The sequence below is a fragment of the Canis aureus genome, chromosome 16, assembly GCF_053574225.1.
Source record: "Canis aureus isolate CA01 chromosome 16, VMU_Caureus_v.1.0, whole genome shotgun sequence".
NCBI classification, from domain to species: domain Eukaryota; kingdom Metazoa; phylum Chordata; class Mammalia; order Carnivora; family Canidae; genus Canis; species Canis aureus.
In genome coordinates, this window is record NC_135626.1 from 6,948,147 (window position 1) to 6,967,336 (window position 19,190).

Genomic DNA, 19,190 nt, shown 5'->3' on the forward strand with positions numbered 1-19,190 from the left:
CGGAAGCGCGAGGGCCACTTCCGGCCCGCTCCGGCTAGGGAAGCGGCGGGCGGCGACAGCGCCCCCTGCGGGCTGGGAGGGCCGCGGCGCGCCCCGGAGCGCGAGCCGGGGCCTCCGGGCTGCAGCCCCGGCCGAGTGGGGGTCGCGGATTTGCCGGCACAGCGGATCCCCGCCCGGCGCTGCGATCCCGCCCCCGCCGCTGGGCGCCGCCCGAGCTCCGCCCCTTGCGCTCCCCGGCCGGTCGCTGCCCAAATTCCCGGGCGTAGAGGTGCCTGGACCCCGGGCGGCGCCCCCGGGTCACACCTCCTAACGGCGGGCCTGGCGCTCGCCTCCCCGCGCAGGTGGACGCCCCCCCCCCCGTTCCGGACTCTCCCCCGCAGCTCCTGGCCCTGCAGGCCGCCAGCTCCTTCCACTCTCCGCCTCGATGGACCCCGTGAACCCGAATTTCTCCTCCGTAAGACGCGCAATCGTACCCACCGAGGGCTGGGTCGGGAGCTCTGCGGGTGTCAGGGCGGGGCGGGGCCTCTTGCCCTAGGTCATCGCTGCGACCTCCACCTCCTGGAGCCCCACATCGGAGCCCGGCCGCCCTCCGGGACCCCAGAGTCCTTCCTCGAGAGCTGTGCGGTCGCGGTCCCGGCCTCGCACCCCGCCACGCGCCCCTGGGCTCTCGCCCATCCGGCACCTGCCTCGGTGAAGGAGAGGAGGCCTAGGGAGCCGTTCGAAGACAGTCTTCCTCCCCCACCAAGGGCAGAACAGATTCACCCGGGAAACCCAATCCTAAGCGTCTGGCTACAGGGACCCAGCAGGGGCCAGTCTGCGGCAGGGGCTGCATAATTAATCCTTGCTGTTATCGTTAAGTTTACAAGGTTGCTGCACAGATCAAATGACAAGCTATCAAAACCTCCATTGGCACTCAAAACACCTTTTTGCCTCTGCCTCTGTTGCCTGGAAGGGCCAGAAGGAGGGGTGGGAGGGGTGGGCAGCTTGGACTTGGCTGGAGGGGCTCCAGACCACCGGGTCCATGCCTCCCAGCACACGCTTGCCTTGATTCTCACTCCAGGAAAGTGTGTCTGTGTGAAGATTTTATCTATTTGAGAGAGAGAGGGAGAAGCAGGCTCTCCGCTGAGCAGGGAGCCCAATGCAGGGCTTGATGCCAGGACCTCAGGATCAGGACCTGAGCTGAAAGGCAGACGCTTCACCAACTGAGCCCAGGCACCCCAAGAAGTGTCTTTGTGAGCGACATTGAGAAATTTTGCTCACACTGATCTGGAGCTTTCCATCTTATCCCATAAAATCAGAAGATTGGGTACCTGGGCCCAAATTCCCATCTGGCAACAACAAGCATCTGAGTGGGGCACTTGCTCCAGTGTGCCTCAGTCTCCCCAGGTGTTAGTCCCCGCCCCCCAGGGGAGGGGGTTGGGAATGTCTACCCCTCTTTGAAGTGTCCACACCCTGCCTCTCCATCCTGAGGTCCTCAGTGGTGTGGCAGCTGATAGGCAACCAGAGGCTTCTCAGCCCTTCCCATTTGATTCAGGGTCACTTGCTCCATGGCACAGGTCAGGGGCCTGACTTGCCCCTGGGAATGTGGTGAGGAGGCCTGTTCGGATGGGGCCCAGCACAGACCTGGGGGGACCACATGGGCTGAGGCCCACTGCTACCTGGCTCCGCTGGTTTCCTAAGGCCGTCATAGCAAAGCATCGCAGGCTGGGCAGCTGGAAACAGCAGTGTATTCTCTCCCAGTTCTTGGAGCGAGAAGTCTGAAAGCAAAGCGTCAGCAGGCAGAGACTTAGCTCCATCCAAAGACTCTAGAGAAAGTTCCTTCCTAGCCTCTGCTGGCTCCTGGAGGCCCCCGGCTTTCCCCGGCTTGTGGCAGCTCTGTTGCCATTTCTACTCCTGTGTTCACGTGGCCTTCCTCCCCATGTCTCCCAGATCTTGTTCTTTCTAACTGACGCCAGTCATTGGATTTAGGACCCACCCTAATCTCGTACAAATTCATTTTAACTCGATTACATTTTTGGGACGCCTGGGTTGCTCAGCAGTTGACTGTCTGCCTTCAGCTCAGGACGAGATCCCGGGATCCAGGATCGAGTCCCACATCTGGCTCCCCTCAGCGAGCCGGCTTCTCCCTCTGCCTGTGTCTCTGCCTCTCTCTGTGTGTCTCTCATGAATAGATAAAATCTTTAAAAAGAAAAAAAAAACTTGATTATATTTGCAAAAATATCCTATTTCCCAATAAGTTCACCAGCAAAAGTACCAGAGGCTCTGATGGATGGACCCCCACCCTCCATGGCCCTCTGGTCTCGGGTCTCAGTTTCCTCACTGAAGGCCCTTCAGCTGACAATCTTGCAGCCCATAAAGAGGTCCTTGGTGTTGCTGGTGGGCTCTGCCAACAAGAAAGCTAATTATCTTGTGACCAATAAAGTAACGGTAATGAGTTAGCGGTTACTTACTGACACTTTCTGATGTGCCAAGCTCTGTGCTAATCTCAGTCAACTCCATTAAGTAAATGATGGTGTCGTACTATTTTTCAAACAAGAAAACAGGGCTCAGAGAGGTTTGGAGGCTCCCCTGACGTTGCACAGCTGGGTTGAGGGACGTGGGTGCTCCTCCCTCCATCTGGTGTTTAGGAGTGGAGTGACCCCGCAGCTCCTCTGGGTGTGGACCTGAGCGGGTCTGCAGAAGCAGGGGTAAGGAGCTGATCCCTGCTCTGTCACGGCCCCTGGGCACCACACTGTGGAGCCAGGCCCTGCCGCCTGCCTGTCGCCCAGGCTCCTGTCTTTAGAAAACTCCTTGACCTCTGACCTCCCTCCTGTCAGCAAGGGCAACCTTGTTTCCTCCATCTGTCTCCCATTAAGGCTCTGTCACTCAGAGCCTCTGATTTAAGTTCCGAACCTTCTCTCTTCTTTCCTTGCCACTGCCTCTCACTGCCCTGCCAGCCTAGCCACTTCCTCCCCCCTAATTCCAGGATTCCTGAGCAGCCTGGGGGTTCTGGAGCCAAGCCCCTGGTGCTCAGACTCTGGCTGGGTCTGCCCCCTGCCCCAGGGAATTTGGGAGTCCCTCTGACTGTCTGGTGTACAGAGAGGGCTAACCTTAATATATAAAGAACTATTAAAAATCAATAAGAAGAAGGCAGAAACACTAACAGAAAAACATGCACAGGTGAGTCCCAAAGGATGAAAAACTATTAACCTCGAGAAGTTTAGCCTCTCTGGCTGACATCAGCAGGGGTAACAGCTGATGTGGGACTTAGCTCACGTGAGACTCTGCTCTATAGCAGTTGAACAAAGCCAGTCAGAGAAAGGAGGTACTATGTGATTTCCACTTAGGAAGAACTGGCGTGTGCGTGTGTGCACCCGTGTACCCGTGGGTACGTAAGCAGGGCTTTGTTGATGGCCCTATGCTAGGATGTTGGTGGCTCTTTCCGGTGCTGGGATCTGAGGAACTTTTATCTCTTTTTGTGTTTCTGTGTATTTTCTTCCTTTATATCAATGAGTGTCTTGCGGGAGATTCAAGACATTGAATCAGCCACAGGCGGGGAATCAGGCCCTGCACACTCCTCCTGTACCTAGGGTCGAAGAGAAGGCTGTGAACGCCAGAGCCAGGCCCCGCTCTGTCCACAAAATCCTTCTCCCAATGCCGTCAAGTGACATCCTTCCCAGCATGCAGGTCACCTGCCCTGGTGGCCCCCCAGCCAATGGCAGCCATGGTGGAGTGTCCCGTGTCCCGTGAATTAGATTAGAGGCTCGATGTGCACGATCTCACCGACTAGTCATAAAACCCCAGGCAGGAAGGAGCAGCAGGATTCCCACATTGCGGTCCGAGGCTCAGAGGCCAGCGAGTTCCTGAGGGGCCCCATCAGGAATCAGGATTCACACCCGGAGCCTGGCTCTTAACCTCTCCCCGGAGCCACCCGTCCAGCCCCTGCCCTGCTCACACGCTCTGGCTCACACACTCCTAGACCCTCACACGCTCAGGCACGCATACTCTCTCACACTCACGCATGTACTTGGGCCATGGACTCTCACACATGGTCCTGAAGGCTCACACGTGTGCGCAAACCGATGGCCACACTCACGAGCCATCCTCACACCCTGTACACTCTTGCCAACATCTTCTCACACAGGCACATGCTTCCTCAGCCTGGTCTCTATTGGTCTCTATTTAACCTCGCTCACACGGTCTCTCTCTCTCTATCACACACGTGCACACACGTGCACACACTCGCACACACAGGGTGGGCAGCTCCGGGGAGGGGCTGGGCCTGCTCCATTCCCAGGACCCTCACCTCCCCAGACTCCTGTGCCCACAGCAGGGAGGGGTGTCAGCAGCCAGGTCTGTCCCTTTTAAGGCCCTCGTTGGGGACATTGGGTGAAAGGCCCCCCTTTCATTTCTTTTGATTTGGCCGAGGTTCCGTAAAGTGAGATGTTTGGACACGTGGCCACCCGTCTGCAGGAATATTGCCTCCTCTTGTTTTTGGGGCTGCCGCCAGCCTCAGCCCCTGGCATGTCCTAGGGGCACCGAGGCACAGAGATGGAGGGTGGGGAGGATTGGTGATGGGAGCGGGGCCACAGTCATGGGACAGGTCACCCCCGGGGCTTCCTCCGGTCTGCCCTCCTTCGGCCCCCTCTTCCTCCCCCTCTCCCTTCCCCTTCCCCTCCCCCACACCCTGACCCCACCCTGACCCCTGACTCTCATGGCCAGAGCCTGCTGGGGGCAGGGGTGCTGCTTGGAAGGACAAGGCCTCAAGTCTCTGCTCCCAGAAGCTCAACCCTCTGTGGGCTCAGGGGGTAAACTGAGGGACAAGGAGGCCAGGAGGAGGAGGGGACGGTAGGATCTCGAGGCCAGGGAAGACTTCCCTGCCCCTCCCGCCTTCCATCTGTTCTCCTAAGATGCCCCTGATACCCAAGACCCCCCGGGTCGGCTGGCCAGAGCCCGCTCCGAGGGCAGCCTCCCCCGGACACGGTCCCTGCTCCACACGGATGCAGCAGGTGCTCCCTCAACCAGGCAAGTCCCAGGGGTGCTCCGTGAGTGCTGACCCCAGGTGGACAGGCTGCGAAGGTGCTTGGAGCCTGCCTTAGCTACTCTGGTTGCCACAACAAAATACCATGGGCTTGGGGCGGGGCGGGGCGGGGCGGGGGGTGGGGGGGACTTACACAAGGGCCATTTATTCTTCAGGGTTCTGGAGGCTGGAGGTGGAGGGGCGTCCAGGATCAGGGTGCTGGCAAGGGACACTTCACCCTGAGCCTCACTGCTTGGTTAACAGGTAGCCACCATCTTCCCATGTGCTCACCTCTTCCTTGCATCCACATGCAGAAAAGGTATGCTGGGGGCTGGTCCTCTTCTTAGAAGTGCAAGAGGGGTGCAAAGGGGGATCCCCTTCTGGGGGGGTCTCCATGCTCATGACCTCATCTAACCTAATTACCTTCCAATGGCTCCACCTTCTACTCCCATCACCTTGGAGGTTAGAGCTTCGATATATGAACTTGGCAAAGGGGGGCAGTGGGGGCCACAAACATTCAGTCCACTACACAGCCCTTCAGCCCCTTGCCCCAAGACAGGAGGGCTTCTGGGGCTCAGGCTCTGGCCTGGCCCTTTCTCAACCTTACCGCCCCATCTATATAAGAGGATGGTGGTTTGGGGGCTTGCCCACATGCTCTCCTGCTCCAGAAATCAGGGGGCCTCCTGAGACTGACCTTTAGCCGCACGTGGGGGAACCATCCCAAGATGTAGCGCCCAGGCCTCTCCCTGGCATCGTCTCCCCTCCCAAATCCTGGTCAGCCTGTCTCTGTCTCTCTGGTCCCTGGCAAGCAGGGCCATGTGGTCTCAGCCCAGGCCTCGCCCTCTCTGAGCCAAATGGGTGTGGGGAGGGTCCCTGGGAGGTCTGAGCCTGCCTCATCTCTGGCTGGTCCATGAACCCAGAGTCCTGATTCCAGAGACTCTCCCTCCTGAAGCCGCTGGTACCCCGTTGGCACCAGTTCCTGGCAGGCCAGCCCAGAGGCAAAGCTCAAAGGAAGGGACCACTGGGCCCCCTCCAGCCACTGTAGCCAGGCCTGGTCAGGCTGTGCCAAGGGAGGGCTCAGATCCCTCGGGGAAGGAGAGAGGGCTGAGGCGGGCAGAGGGTCCTTTGTGCTCCCCAGAAAGCCCTCCTCTCCACCCCCCACTGGCCCTGCTTGGCAGAGCGGACACAGAAGGAATCTGGTCCGCCATCCGTCAGGGAGACAGAGTGGGCCCATTCGAGGAGGGGAGCCGGGAAATTTGATCATTAAGAAACCCTCCTGGCTGTCTGGGGGAATTTAATTAAATTGCTGGAGAAAGCTATGAGAAGACCACATCTGGAACCAATATGTGGGCTTTGATTTTTTTCCTCCTCTCTCTCTCTCTTTCCCTCTCTCTCTCCCTCTCTCTCTCCCTCTTCCCTCCTTCCCTCTTCCCATCTCACAGCATAAAGGGAACACAGTAGAGCCCCAGAGCATTGGTTCCTCTGGGATAGGATTCCTGGCAGAGGCAGAGAGAATCCCCAGGCAGGGACCCAGGCACAGAATGGGGAGAACAGAGGTGAAGTCTGAGACAGAGACGAGGAGAGAGAGCCGGGGAGGGAGGGCTGTGTGGCCTGGCTGCGCCTGGGGTTCTGGCTGTGAAGTTGTCAGCAGTGACAAAAGGTAAAGGCCTACTTTGTAGACGAAGAGAGTCATTCTAGAGGATTCCAGAAATCAATGCACCTGGCCAAGAGTCGGTCAGGCAGCCAGCATTTATCAAACCCTTGAACTGCTTGAAACACCCATGGTGGGGTGACTCATCCCCATACCCTGAGGCATAGATCCCCCATTTACAGATGAGAGGGAAGTTACTTGCCTAAGGTCACGAGTCACAATGGCAGTGCGGGAGTGGTGGTGGTGGTGGTGGTGGAGATCTCGGGCCTATCTGGATGCTGTCTAGACAGCCGTGTGGGTCACTCTGATTGTTATTACTTCACTCGGTGGCTATTTGTTTCATGTTTGCCACTGCCGGGCACTGGGCTGGGCTCCGGGGAGGCAGGAAGCTCAGCAGGTCTGGGAGGGGCTGGGTACTGGCAGGGGCCAGGACAAGGGGACCTCACCCAGGCAGAGTCAGTGGCGGTGAATGTGGGTCCTGTGCCTGGATGGGAGTCGGCAAAGGGAGGAGGTGGCAATGGAGGCATTGGGGTCTCTCTGTTGCCCTCATGGAGCAGGACCCAGGTGCATTGATTTCTGGAATCCTCTAGAATGACTCTCTTGGTCTACAAAGTAGGCCTTTACCTTTTGTCACGGCTGACAACTTCACAGCCAGGCCCCTGCCCTGCACTGGGCCAGAGTGGGTACCCATAGGGGTGGAGATGAGTGGACAGCTTCCCAGCCTCGTTCCCCTGGCTGAGCCATTGACAAGGGCCTAGTCCCCTCTTGCAGCCACGTAGCAATCCTGTCCCTGGTCTCCAAGCCTACCCTGTCCCCCAAGATCCTAGACCCCTTGGGCCCAAACAAGGTTCCCAAGGGCCAGGGCTGTAGGGGGAGGACACGGTCCCCACTCCAGGCAGGCAAACTTCTCCTAAAGCCCAGCTCCCACTCTGCAGCCCGCATAGCCAGGAAGGGGGGTGGATGAGGGGGTGAGGCCTTCTTGACCCCACCCCACCCCAGGATGCTGAAGTCCTACTCACATGCGGTATCCACTTATCCACTTCCCCCTCCCTCTGCAGGCTGTGAGGGCTAGGGGTCTGAGGGTGGGAGCCGGCTCCAAGCAGCGCCCAGCAAAGGCTCAGGCCCAGCCCCAAGAGCAGGCACAGGAAGGAGTAAGGCACACATTTGTGGAATGGGTGTCTCACAACCTTGGTGCACACAGAGCAGATAATCATGTAATTGAAGCTCAAGAGCTTGGCAGGGAGTGGAAAATGAGTCACAGTGAGGCCAGAGAGGATGCTACTGCAGGCCCCTTGGATCCAGTCAGGTAGGAGGCTCTGTGGGTCCTCTGCACATGCTGGGCCCCCTGCCCAGTCACCCTAGACCCCAGCCCCTCTCACCTGCTGAATCCTGCTTCCACCACAGGAGTTAGCTCAATGCCACTTCCTCAGGGAAGCCCTCCTGGCACCCTTCCCCCATGAGCCCCAGATCTTCTCACTGTTTCTCTACTCTCTCTGGGCTGTCTGGGTCACCACTCCATCCCTGAGCCCCAGCCCGGCCCCAGAACTGGAAGGCAGTCCATGACAATGTGTGGATAGAGGTAATGAGCCAGGCATTCGGGTGCCCCTGGCTTGTGAGCTGGGGGAGGCAGGGAAACAGGTCAGGTCCTGCCTGCAGGCTCTGCTCTATGTCTGGGGAGGCCAGGAACAGCGGTGGTGACAGTGGCTCCACCATGTGCTGTGGACCAGGCAGGTGCTAGGGATGCCCAGACAGAACCTTCTTACAGCCTCATGGCAACCCCAGGAAGGGAGAGTGGGTCACTCTTATTAGCCCCATTTGGCAGATAAAGAAGTGAAAGTTTGGGGAAACTGGGCTGCTGGCCCACAGCCCAGAGCTTGAAAGGCTGAGCCTGGGGCAGAGCCATCATCCCCCTGGTGCAGGGAGGAAGGCCTCCAGGAATCCGAGGGACCCGAGGGACTTGCTCTGAGCAGCAAGAGGTAGGTAGGCTCTGGGGAAGGAAGAGGGCGCGAGGCCGAAGGGCTGTGCTAAGACCTGGGTGATCGGGTGGGGGGTGGGGGGTGCAGGACAGGGGCACAAAATGCAATGATCAAGGCTCCAGGAAGCGGGTGAGCAGGAGACCAGGGGCCACCAGACTGCGGGCCATCCGCGGCCCCGCTAACCCGAAACAAACACAGAGGGAGACGCAGGGTCCCTCTCGTAGGCCCTGACAGGGTGATGATATACAGAGTTTTAAATAAATGTATCTCATTAGGGACATATTGTCTGGCAGGAGAAAAATGATGCCCTTTCCCACCCTGGCCTCCCCTCCCCCTCCCCCCAAAAAAAGGTGGGGGGAGGAGGAAAAATCCAATGCTGCAGCTAAAAAGGAAATTGCATTAATACAGATTGTTTTATTTAAAAAACCTTGACCTCCACTTCAAAAAAAGTCATTAGACATTCTCCTTCTCAAAGGCTGCTGGAGCGGTTATGGGGAGGCCTGTTCATTCTTCAATGACTTACTGTTCCCGCGCTCGGGGAAATGTGTGAGGGATCGGGGAGTAATTTAAGGCTCCCTGCAGAAAGGTGTGTAAATCTTTGCATGTCTAAAGAAACTTTACCAGACCACTAAGTCAGAGGAAAAGAAAACTGGGGGAGCCCCCCCCCACCGCCGCCACCACCCTTTTTTCCGTTTCTTGCCTTTGGAACTCTGATCCCTTTGATGGTAAAAATGGTCATATTTCACCCCCAAAATATCAGCAATCAGCGAACTAAGGAAGTAGAAGCCCATGGGGAGTTTCACTGCCGATTAGGCCCTTGGTTTAATTATTTAACGCCTGCCTGGATTGTGCAGGCTGTGAACACACTCGCCTGGCGTGAGTTCAAGAACAAGTTATAAATAATAATAACCATTATATCCTCAATTAAGCTGGTGAGCTGAAAGCCTCTTCCCCCCTCCCCCGCTTCCATCCCCGCCTTGTCGTCAGCCACTGCCCCCACCTCGTGGCACAGCCCCCCCCCCATGCTGTGTGCAATGAGAAGCCCCACAAGCCCCACCCCACTCACCACAACGTAATCACAGCAAGATGTTGCAGGGCCCAGGAGGGAGCTGGGGCAGGCCCGGAGGGCTCCGGAAGCCTTTGTGAAGGTTCAGGGCTCCCCAGGCTTCAGCCTGGGCCCCTGGCCCCTGGCATCCTTCCCCAGACTCCCAGAGAAGGCAAGGCTGCAGTGGGTAGGAGCAGTATTCCAGAAGACGGCCCTGGAGACCTGCATTGTGAGGCGGGTCCCCAGTTTGGGATTGGTCCTTTCCCCTTTGGGCCTCGGTTTCTCTACCTGTGACAAGAGGGAATTCTCCAGCAGGGGTCGTCCTGGTTATTACATGGGTCCCAGCAGCCCGAAGCCCACAGCTTGGCAGGCAGGTTTGCTGTAACAGGGTGGCCAGCCCAGTGAAGTCTAGTCTGGGATGCTCAGGCTCCGAAGGCGGACAACACCTACTTAGAGTCCTGCCAGTGTGTACGGCCTGGTGCTCTCCCAAGATCACAGTAGGTGCTCAATAAATCACTGTGGAATGAGTTGTTCAGGACTGTTTCCTGTTGCCCTATCTCCCCCAGGAAGTGGGGAGACCCCACAGGGTAGCAAGAGGGTTGCTGCAGGCCTGGAGCCTGCCCTCTGGGAACCCTGCATACACTAGGTATTCAACAGGAGCCTGTCAGGCCCTAGGCCTGGAGACTGGCCTATTCTGACCCCACTGGGTCCTCAGGACTCCAGACCTGCCTTAGTGTCACCCTGGCACCAGCCCATGCGCAGTCTACCGTGCTGGCTGGGCGTCTCCTGGGCGGTGGGGCTTCAGGCCCCCCGCTCCACTCCCATGCAACCAGCCATTCACGCTCAGGAAAACCATGTATGAGTCCTACTGTGTGCAGGCAGGGCCTGCATCGGCTTCTCCTTTTTTCCCTTCTATGCGAGGTTCTGGGGACACAATGATGAGAGAGGAGGAGAGCAGGCAGTTTGCCAATAGGACAGGAAGCCGAGGCGCAGTGGGAAGCCCGTGCTCACAGTGACAGCAGGTGCACAGCGGGGCGGGGCTGGCCGCAAGTCCTGTCCAGTCCTCCCCCCGTCTAGGTCAGGTTCCGTGTGCTCTCCTGGCTTTATCAGAGACTTTTCTTCGTACCTTCATACCTTTTCTTCATACGTTCGTCCACCATTTCCCACGTGCCAGGCTCACTCCATGAGGTGGGCCCTGTCGTTACCTCCGGCTGACAGGTGAGGAAACAAATCCAGAGAGGGACCTGAAGGGACCCATTCCCACCACTGGAAAGTGTCAAACACAAGGTCGCTGCATCCAAAAAATCCAAAACCGAAATGGGAAAAGAAAGGGCCATGTGCAGGCTGGTCTGAAGGTAGTGGGTTATCTCAATTTCAGCCAGTTACAGATGGGGCTCCTTGTCCTGATCTTTCCTCTCTGCTCATGACTACATTGGGCTAATCTTAGAAAAAGAGAGAGAGAGAGAAGAAAGAAAAGAAAAGAAAAGAAAAGAAAAGAAAAGAAAAGAAAAGAAAGGAAAGGAAAGGAAAGGAAAGGAAAGAAAAGAAGAAAACAAAAAGAAAAAGAAAACAAAAAGAAAAAGAAAAAGAAAAGAAAAAAGGGGCACTTGGGTGACTCAGTCCTTTGAGTGGCTGCCTTCAGCTGAGATCATGATCCCGGGGTCCTGGGATCGAGTCCCATGTCGGGTTTCCTGCTCGATGGGCAGCCTGCTTCTCCCTCTCCTTCTGCCCCTGCTTGTGCTCTCTCTGTCAAATAAATACATAAAATCTCAAAAAAAAAAAAAAAAGCCACGTGGAAAGAAAAGAGAAGCTAATACACTGACTTGCCATCGGGACAGATAAAGTTACTGTGATTATGTCCTCACCTTAGCTCTGGGCTTCCTGGTTAGCAAGGCAAAAAGGGAAATGCCACAATTGACCAGGTCTCCTTAGTTTGGTTTTTTTTTTTTTTTTATTGTTGTTATTTAGTTGTTTTCTTTTTAAAGTAGCGATCATAATTCTTCCAGAGGAACACGGAACTTCCTAGTCCTAAATTCTCACAGAACAATTTGGCATGATGGTTCGGGGCCTCACAGACTTAGTGGGACACGGAGCGTATGCTTTCTGAGGCTCAGTTTCCCCTCCCGGCACGGTAGTTGTGAGGATGCTGCAAGACAGCATGGTGGGCGCATCGCCTGGCTCACAGTAACACTCGTGGACTGCAAGCCCCTGGGATCACTGAGCGCATCTCTATCTCTGGATTTGCAGGTGAGGCAGAAACATTTTTCGAAGCTAGAATATTTCAACCCTTGCCAAGAGGTAAGAACCAGCCACTCAGCGGGACATCCAGGCCAGGAGATCCCCAGGGAGGAAACCGAGACTTGGGAAAAGTCTGGGGCAGTGAGCGGAGGGAGAGGGCCAGATGTCCTGCCCCGTTGGGCTCGACTCCACTTCCCACAGGGTGGACCGGCATCCGGGATGAGCGGGGAGCCCTGCTGTGACTGCAGCCTGACACAATATTTACAGAACCCTGTGATCTGTCATGGTCATGCCTGGTCACGTCTGAGTCACATCAGCCTGCAGTGTTTACGATTCCCTAGACGCGCGAGGGTGAACACAGTTTAGCTTGTGTACCACTGTGTGCCGTCCCTCCTAAATCGTCTCCTTTGAAAGAGGCTCCTGGGTACGTGGCCACCGGGGCTGATCAGGTGACCCAGAAGAGCCTCAAGTTTCTGTGTCATCCTTGGTCTTGGCTTACCCGTCTGTGAAATGGGCCCAGTACTTGAGTGATTGACAGCCAAGTGTCCTGCAGAGGCTGTTGTGACCAAAGAATGACATCAGTGTAACTCCTGAAGAAATAGCACTGCAGGAGGAAAATGGGTAGTGACCATTAAACCAACATCTTGCAAATAAATGCAAAAGGTCATTAAATACCAAAAAATATATTTACCTTCCGCGATAATTCAATATATGCAGGTTGAAACAGGAAATGCCTTTCAAATTTTAAAATAAATTATTATTACCATTCCGGCTCAGCGCTGCCGATAGAGAGGGACAGCCACGTACTCCCCCGCATCACGCTGCCCGTGACTGGCATTGACCACAGGATGCAGAGGAGATTCAGGAGCTGGCTCTTGATGCCAAACAGTGGTTAGAAGAGTGACTGCCACCCAGTGGCTTCCAGAAATTTCTGGCTCACAACATCAAGGAGCTTGAAGTAACAATGCTGGTGAGCAACGGATCTTATTGTACAGGGGGTCGTCAACACCAGGCTGCCTGGGGAAGAACATGAGTAGGTAACTCATGTGCATGTTTTATTTGATTTTTTGACAGAGAGAGAGAGAGAGAGAGAGAGCACAAACAGGAGGAGCAGCAGGCAGAGGCAGAGGGAGAAGCAGACTCCCGGCTGAGCAAGGAGCCCAGTGTGGGGCTCGATCCCAGGACCCCGGGATCATGCCCTGAGCCGAAGGCAGATGCTCAAATCAGACTGAGCCACCCAGGTGCCCCTATTTGTGTTAAATAAAACCAGAAAGACATTGTTGCCATAAGCAAGCAAACAAAATAGGTCAAGCAAACCGGGATGCAGAGACACCACCCAGGAGTAGAAATTGATACAACCTTTCTGGAGGCTACATGGCAATGTGATCAAAAGTCTTAAATCTTTTGCAGAATCTTTGACTCAGCTTGTGAGTTTTCTATTTGCTGCTGAAACCAACTTTCCGATCTAGAGATCAGATAGTCCCGGGCTAACATCAAGGCAGGGCTGGGCAGGGCACACTGGCCGCAGGCTCTGGGGAAGAATCTGTTTCCTTGCCTTTCCCAGCTTCTAGAGGCTACCTACCTCTTTTGGTTTCTGCCTTCCTCCTTCAAAGCCAGTACCGGCCAGTTGAGTTTTTCCTCACACGGTGTGACTCTGACACTGGCTCTCCTATCCTCCCTCTCCCACTTTAAAGGACCTGTGTGATGATGCCGTGATCTAAAAGCATCTCCTGTGTTAAGGTCACCTGACAGGCAAGCTTAATTCCATCTGCTACCTTAATTCAGCTTTACCAAATCCACAAATTCCGGGGATTACGATGTGGATGGACATCTTTGGGGAGGCTATTATTTGCCGACCACATCCAGATATCCTAGGTATTTATCATCAAGAAAAGAAGTATGGTTAAAAAAAAGTAGAAAAAAAAAAAAGAAAAGAAGTATGGATGTACAGCAGTAGAGAATGATGTATCACCGGGCTTTCATTAAAAATAGTGGTGGAGGGGGATCCCTGGGTGGCTTAGTGGTTTAGCACCTGCCTTTGGCCCAGGGCATGATCCTGGAGTCCCGGGATTGAGTCCCACATCGGGCTCCCTGCATGGAGCCTGCTTCTCCCTCTGCCTGTGTCTCTGCTTCTCTCTCTGCTCTCTGTGCATTCTCACGAATAAATAAATAAAATCTTTAAAAAAATAAAATAATAAAGTATTAAAAAATAGTGGTGGACAAGACACAGTGAGCAAATCATAAAAAGTTGACTTTTATTTTTTTTTTTTTAAGATTTTATGTATTTATTCATGAGAGACACAGAGAGAGGCAGAGACCCAGGCAGAGAGAGAAGCAGGCTCCATGTGGGGAGCCTGACATGGGACTCATCCGGGGACCAGGATCACGCCCTGAGCCAAAGGCAGACGCTCAACTGCTGAGCCACCCAGGCATCCTGTTAGCTTGACTTTTAGAAAATATTTTATTTATTTATATGAGAGAGAGAGAGAGATAGTGAGAGAGATAGAGATAGTGAGAGAGCATAAGCAGGGAGGAAAGGGAGAAGCAGGGAGCTTACCGCTCGAGCTTGGGGCTCCATCCCAGGACCCTGGGATCACAACCTGAGCTGAAGGCAGACACTTAACTGACAGAACCACTGAAGTGCCCCAATTGTAGCTTGACTTTTAAAATATGCATATCTTTGTCTGCCTAGAAGGTACATATAAGCTAGAAAGATATATTGTAAAATTATTTTTAGCTCATTCCTTTTCCTTGTCTTATTGCTTTCCTTGGCCTTACTATTGAATAAATATAGTGACTATCCTCAATCTCTTTCATTAAACTAACTTTCAAAAAATGTATTAAATACCTGTTATGTGTCAGAGAGCTCTGGGAGTGGGATATATGTGATTTTTATTTTATTTATTTATTTTTAAGATTTTATTTATTCATGAGAGACACACAGAGAGAGAGAGAGAGAGGCAGAGACACAGGCAAAGGGAGAAGCAGGCTCCACGCAGGGAGCCCGACGTGGGACTCGATCCCGGGTCTCCAGGATCATGCCCTGCGCTGAAGGCAGCGCTAAACCGCTGAGCCACCCGGGCCACCCTGATTTTTTATTTTCTTAATTTTACTTATGTTTTCTAAAATCTCCACATTAAACATCTTATTTCGGTGATAAGAAAATTAACTTTTCTTTTCTTTTCTTTTCTTTTCTCTTTTTTAAGTATGTGAGCTTTTGAGACTCAGGCAAATATGCACTTCCATTCATGGTCAGACCTAGGATCTAACCTCCAATGGAGCCACCAATTAAGGATCAGCTCTTTCTCCATGGAATCTTCTCTGGCGAGCAGGGACCATCTCTGGCCCCTTCTGTTTGTCCTCATCTCCACTGCCTGGAGCAGGGCCTGGTTCGGGAAGTCCTATTTGAACTGAGGTTCCCAAATAGGGTCCCTTTTACCCTTAATTCCCTGCTCTGGGTTAACATAATAGCATGGATCTAAATAATCACAGAAATTATTATTATTTCTTTTCTAGCTGTATCTCTTTGGGGTAATGAGTTCTGTCTTCTTGGGGTTACCTGGCCTTTCCTTGGGTGCATTTCCAGGCTCCAACAGGCCTGGAGCTCTTGCCCCACTCTGCCCTCCCCGTACCACCCTGGCCCCCAGCTCCAGGATTGGCAAGGGTGGTAACAACTCAACAGCAACAACAACAATAATAATAATGTCAAATTCGCGAGAATTCATTTGGGTTGGTCCCTTTATTATCCCTATTACGGATGATGGATCAGCCTCAGAGAGAACTAGTGAGTGACCTCTCCAAGGCCACAGCTAGTAAGTGGCAGGGAAGAGATTCAAAGCCCTATCCCCTCAGCTCCAGAGTCTGAATTTGCTATCACTGCCCAGCGCTGCTTCTTGGAATAAATGTTTTAAAAATAATAATTGTTGACACTTACTGAGTGCTCATTATATGCCAGGTGCCCCACTATATATGTATGTATGTATATCAACTTACTGAATCCTCCTAACAGCCCGTTTTACAGATGAGCTAACCGAAAGAAACAGTCTAAGGACACTTCTAAGATCCATGCCTAGGAAGTGCAAGATCTAGATTTGAATCCAGAAGCCTGGGGCCTGAGCACCATCATCATACACAGATACAGGACATTACTTTTTTTTTTTTTTAAAGATTTTATTTATTTATTCATGAGACACACACACACACACACACACACACAGAGAGAGACAGGCAGAGGGAGAAGCAGGTTCCATGCAGGGAGCCAGATGTGGGACTGGATCCTGGGACTCTGGGATCATGCCCTGAACCAAAGGCAGAGGCTCAACTGCTGAGCCACCCAGGCATCCCAGGACATTACCTCTTTGTCTTTCTCTGCATGTAGGATGAATTAATGACCGAGTTGATGGAGGAAGCCACTGTGATGGAGACCCAACCACTCTAATTCTCAGGCCTGGGCCTCAGTTTATCCATCTGTTCAATGGAAGGGCTTGGACCGAACAATTTTCATGGTTCTCACAGCTCTGGGAGGAGCCTCTGCTTTTGTTGCCTCAGTTTCCCCATCCAAGGGAACAGGATATATACAGTCCCTCAAGCCCTTCCCAGCTCCACAGGCCCATATTGACAGTGCCCTCCCTGTATTCTAGGCCACGGGCAGGGTGGGGAGGCCCTCCCGGAGAGTTCCCAGAGCCCACTCACAGCCCCACTCTGCTCGACTGTCAGGAAGTTGTTGAGCCACACACGCCATGTGTCCTGCCACCTCTTCCGCCAGCTTTTCTCACTGGGCACACCTGGGGGCAGCGCTCCAAAGAAGAAAAACCCCGTTATCTCCAAACCCTCAATCTCCCCATGTGCGTACCTCCAGGACTTGCCCTGGTTAACATCGCTTGGGGGACACTCAGCCTCATTTTAGGGGTTTGCCCATTGTCTCTGGGGTGAAAATGATTCACGCAGGATGCAGTGTGCTGGTCTGCAGCTTCTCAGGCCTGTTCCTGATGGGCTTGTTTTTGTGGCTGGGACATCTTGGTGGTGTGGGGATGGCAGGAGGACAGGGCCAGGGCCCCCCACAGTAGCCTGGGGAAAGAGCTGTGGCTCCTGAGGGCTTTCAGTCTCAGCTCTGCCACCGGAGGCATCTTTTCCTTGAAAAACAAAAACAAGAGCAGAGACCCAAGCCTGCCTCTCCCTCTTACCTTGTCACCCATCTGTCAGTCTGGCTGTCGTCTGGCTGTCTATCCTCTGTGTGTAAACTGGGAACTCTGGAGGGAAACTCTTTCCTGAGGGCTTGGTCTTCCTTGGGGAGGGCCTGGAGTATCCCGGAGGTGGGGTACCAGGGGTGTACTGGGGGCGGGGAATGCCTACCCCCCAGAAGTTTGAGAATGTGCTGCTTTCCGGAGTGGGGTCCAGGTGGAGCGAAGGAAGTGCACCTCGGCTTCTTTCCGGCAGCTTAGGAAGGAGTTGGGGTGCACGGGGGCCCGAGGGTGGAGCTGGCTGGGAGTTGGGCTCTTCCCCGGCAAGCGTCTCTGAGTCGCCCCCCTTCACCCTCGAGGAGAAATTTGTGAACGGAAGGGGCGCTGGGGGGGCGGGGGGCGAGGGGGGGTGCGGCCGCTCCTTCCACTGCCGCCTCCCCCGACACTCGTTGGGGGACTCCGCAAACCCCCGAACCCCGAGCTTTCCCCTCCTCGCGATGTGGGTGGGGAGGGCGCAGGGAGGACCCCCTCCTTCCCGCTCTCCCCGCCCCCAGCCTCCCGCCGGACTCGGCGCAGGACCCCCTCCCTCCCGGCGGCCGCAGGGTGGGGGCGGGCGAGGCGCGGCGCAGGGAGGCGGAGAGGCCGGGCGAGGTCGGCTTCAAGAGGGGGCGTGTGGCCCGAGGAGCTCGCGCTCTAGCAACTCGGGGCGGGCGACGCGGCGGAGGAGGGAGAAAGTTTGCTTCCCCGACGTCAGCGCCGGGCGGGCCGCGCGGCGGCCGGGGCGAGGAGGCGGCGGGAGCGGGGCCGAGCGCGGGGCGGCCGGGGCGCGCTCGCTCCCACCCGCGCCTGCCACCCGCGCCCGCGACCCCGCGGCCCTCGCGGGCATGGACAGCGCGGCCGCCGCCGCCGCCGCCGCCGCCTTCGCCCTGGACAAGCCGCCGCTGGGCCCGGGGCCGCCGCCGCCACCGCCCGCGCTGGGGCCCGGCGACTGCGCCCAGGCGCGCAAGAACTTCACGGTGAGCCACCTCCTGGACCTGGAGGAGGTGGCGGCGGCCGGGCGGCTGGCGGCGCGCCCCGCGGCCAGGGCCGAGGCGCGGGAGGGCGCGGCGCGGGAGCCGTCCGGGGGCAGCAGCGGCAGCGAGGCGGCGCCGCAGGACGGTGAGTGCGGGCGCGGGGGGCCGGGGCCGGCGGCGTGGGAACCGAGGCGCGGGGCCCGCGGCGGACGGGGGCCGGGGGTCCCGGGGTCCCGGGGTCCGGGGTGGGGCGGGGGCCGGGGGGTCCCGGGGTCCCGGGGTGGGGCGGGGGCCGGGGGGTCCCGGGGTCCGGGGTGGGGCGGGGGCCGGGGGGTCCCGGGGTCCGGGATGGGGCGGGGGCCGGGGGGTCCTAGGGTCCCGGGGTGGGGCGGGGGCCGGGGGGTCCCGGGGTCCGGGATGGGGCGGGGGCCGGGGGGTCCCGGGGTCCCGGGGTGGGGCGGGGGCCGGGGGGTCCCGGGGTCCGGGATGGGGCGGGGGCCGGGGGGTCCTAGGGTCCCGGGGTCCCGGGGTGGGGCGGGGGCCGGGGCGCTGGCGCGGGGCCCGCGGGGGTGCGGCTGCCGGGCTGGCCCCGCGGCGGCGGACGGACGCTGCAGGTCGTCTGTCTGTGACCCTCGGGGTGGGCCCCCGACGCGGGGAGGGGCCCGGCCGGGACACCGCGGCCAGTCGTGGGAACGGGGGAGGCGTGCTGCCTTTGTGCGGGTCCGGGCGGCCCTCGCGGCGCTGCCGAGTCGCCGCCGCCGCCGGGGAGGTGGGTGTGATGACTGCCGCGTCGCCGCTGGGGAAACCGAGGCTTCCGAGGGGCAGAGCAGCCGAGGCACGCAGCTGGGTTTCGAGCTCGGCCCGGCTCCTCCGATCCCACTCCAGCGACTGCTAGGTCTTACGATGGGTTCCTCGGCTAGAGTGGCGATGCCTGCCCCCCCCCCCCCCCAGACCCAGGTTGCCCCCCTAGCAGCTTCCTAGGTGGAATGGCCCAACCTCAAGGAGTCAGCTAGGCCTCTCTCCTCTGCCGAGGTGAAAGGTCATCAGGAAAGGAAAGGGCTTTAAAAACAAACAACCCACCCAAGTGG

At 56.5% G+C, this 19,190-nt stretch overlaps 1 protein-coding gene across 1 annotated transcript in view; it reads left to right on the forward strand.

The window, feature by feature from the left end:
* The first annotated feature begins 17,586 nt into the window (after positions 1–17,586).
* PRRX2 (paired related homeobox 2) overlaps positions 17,587–19,190 on the forward strand; it is a 47,931-nt gene continuing 46,327 nt past the window's right edge. The window contains exon 1 of the mRNA XM_077850489.1: positions 17,587–18,247. Coding sequence (XP_077706615.1) covers positions 17,587–18,247 — 661 coding nt within the window. The remainder of the gene's footprint in view (positions 18,248–19,190) is intronic.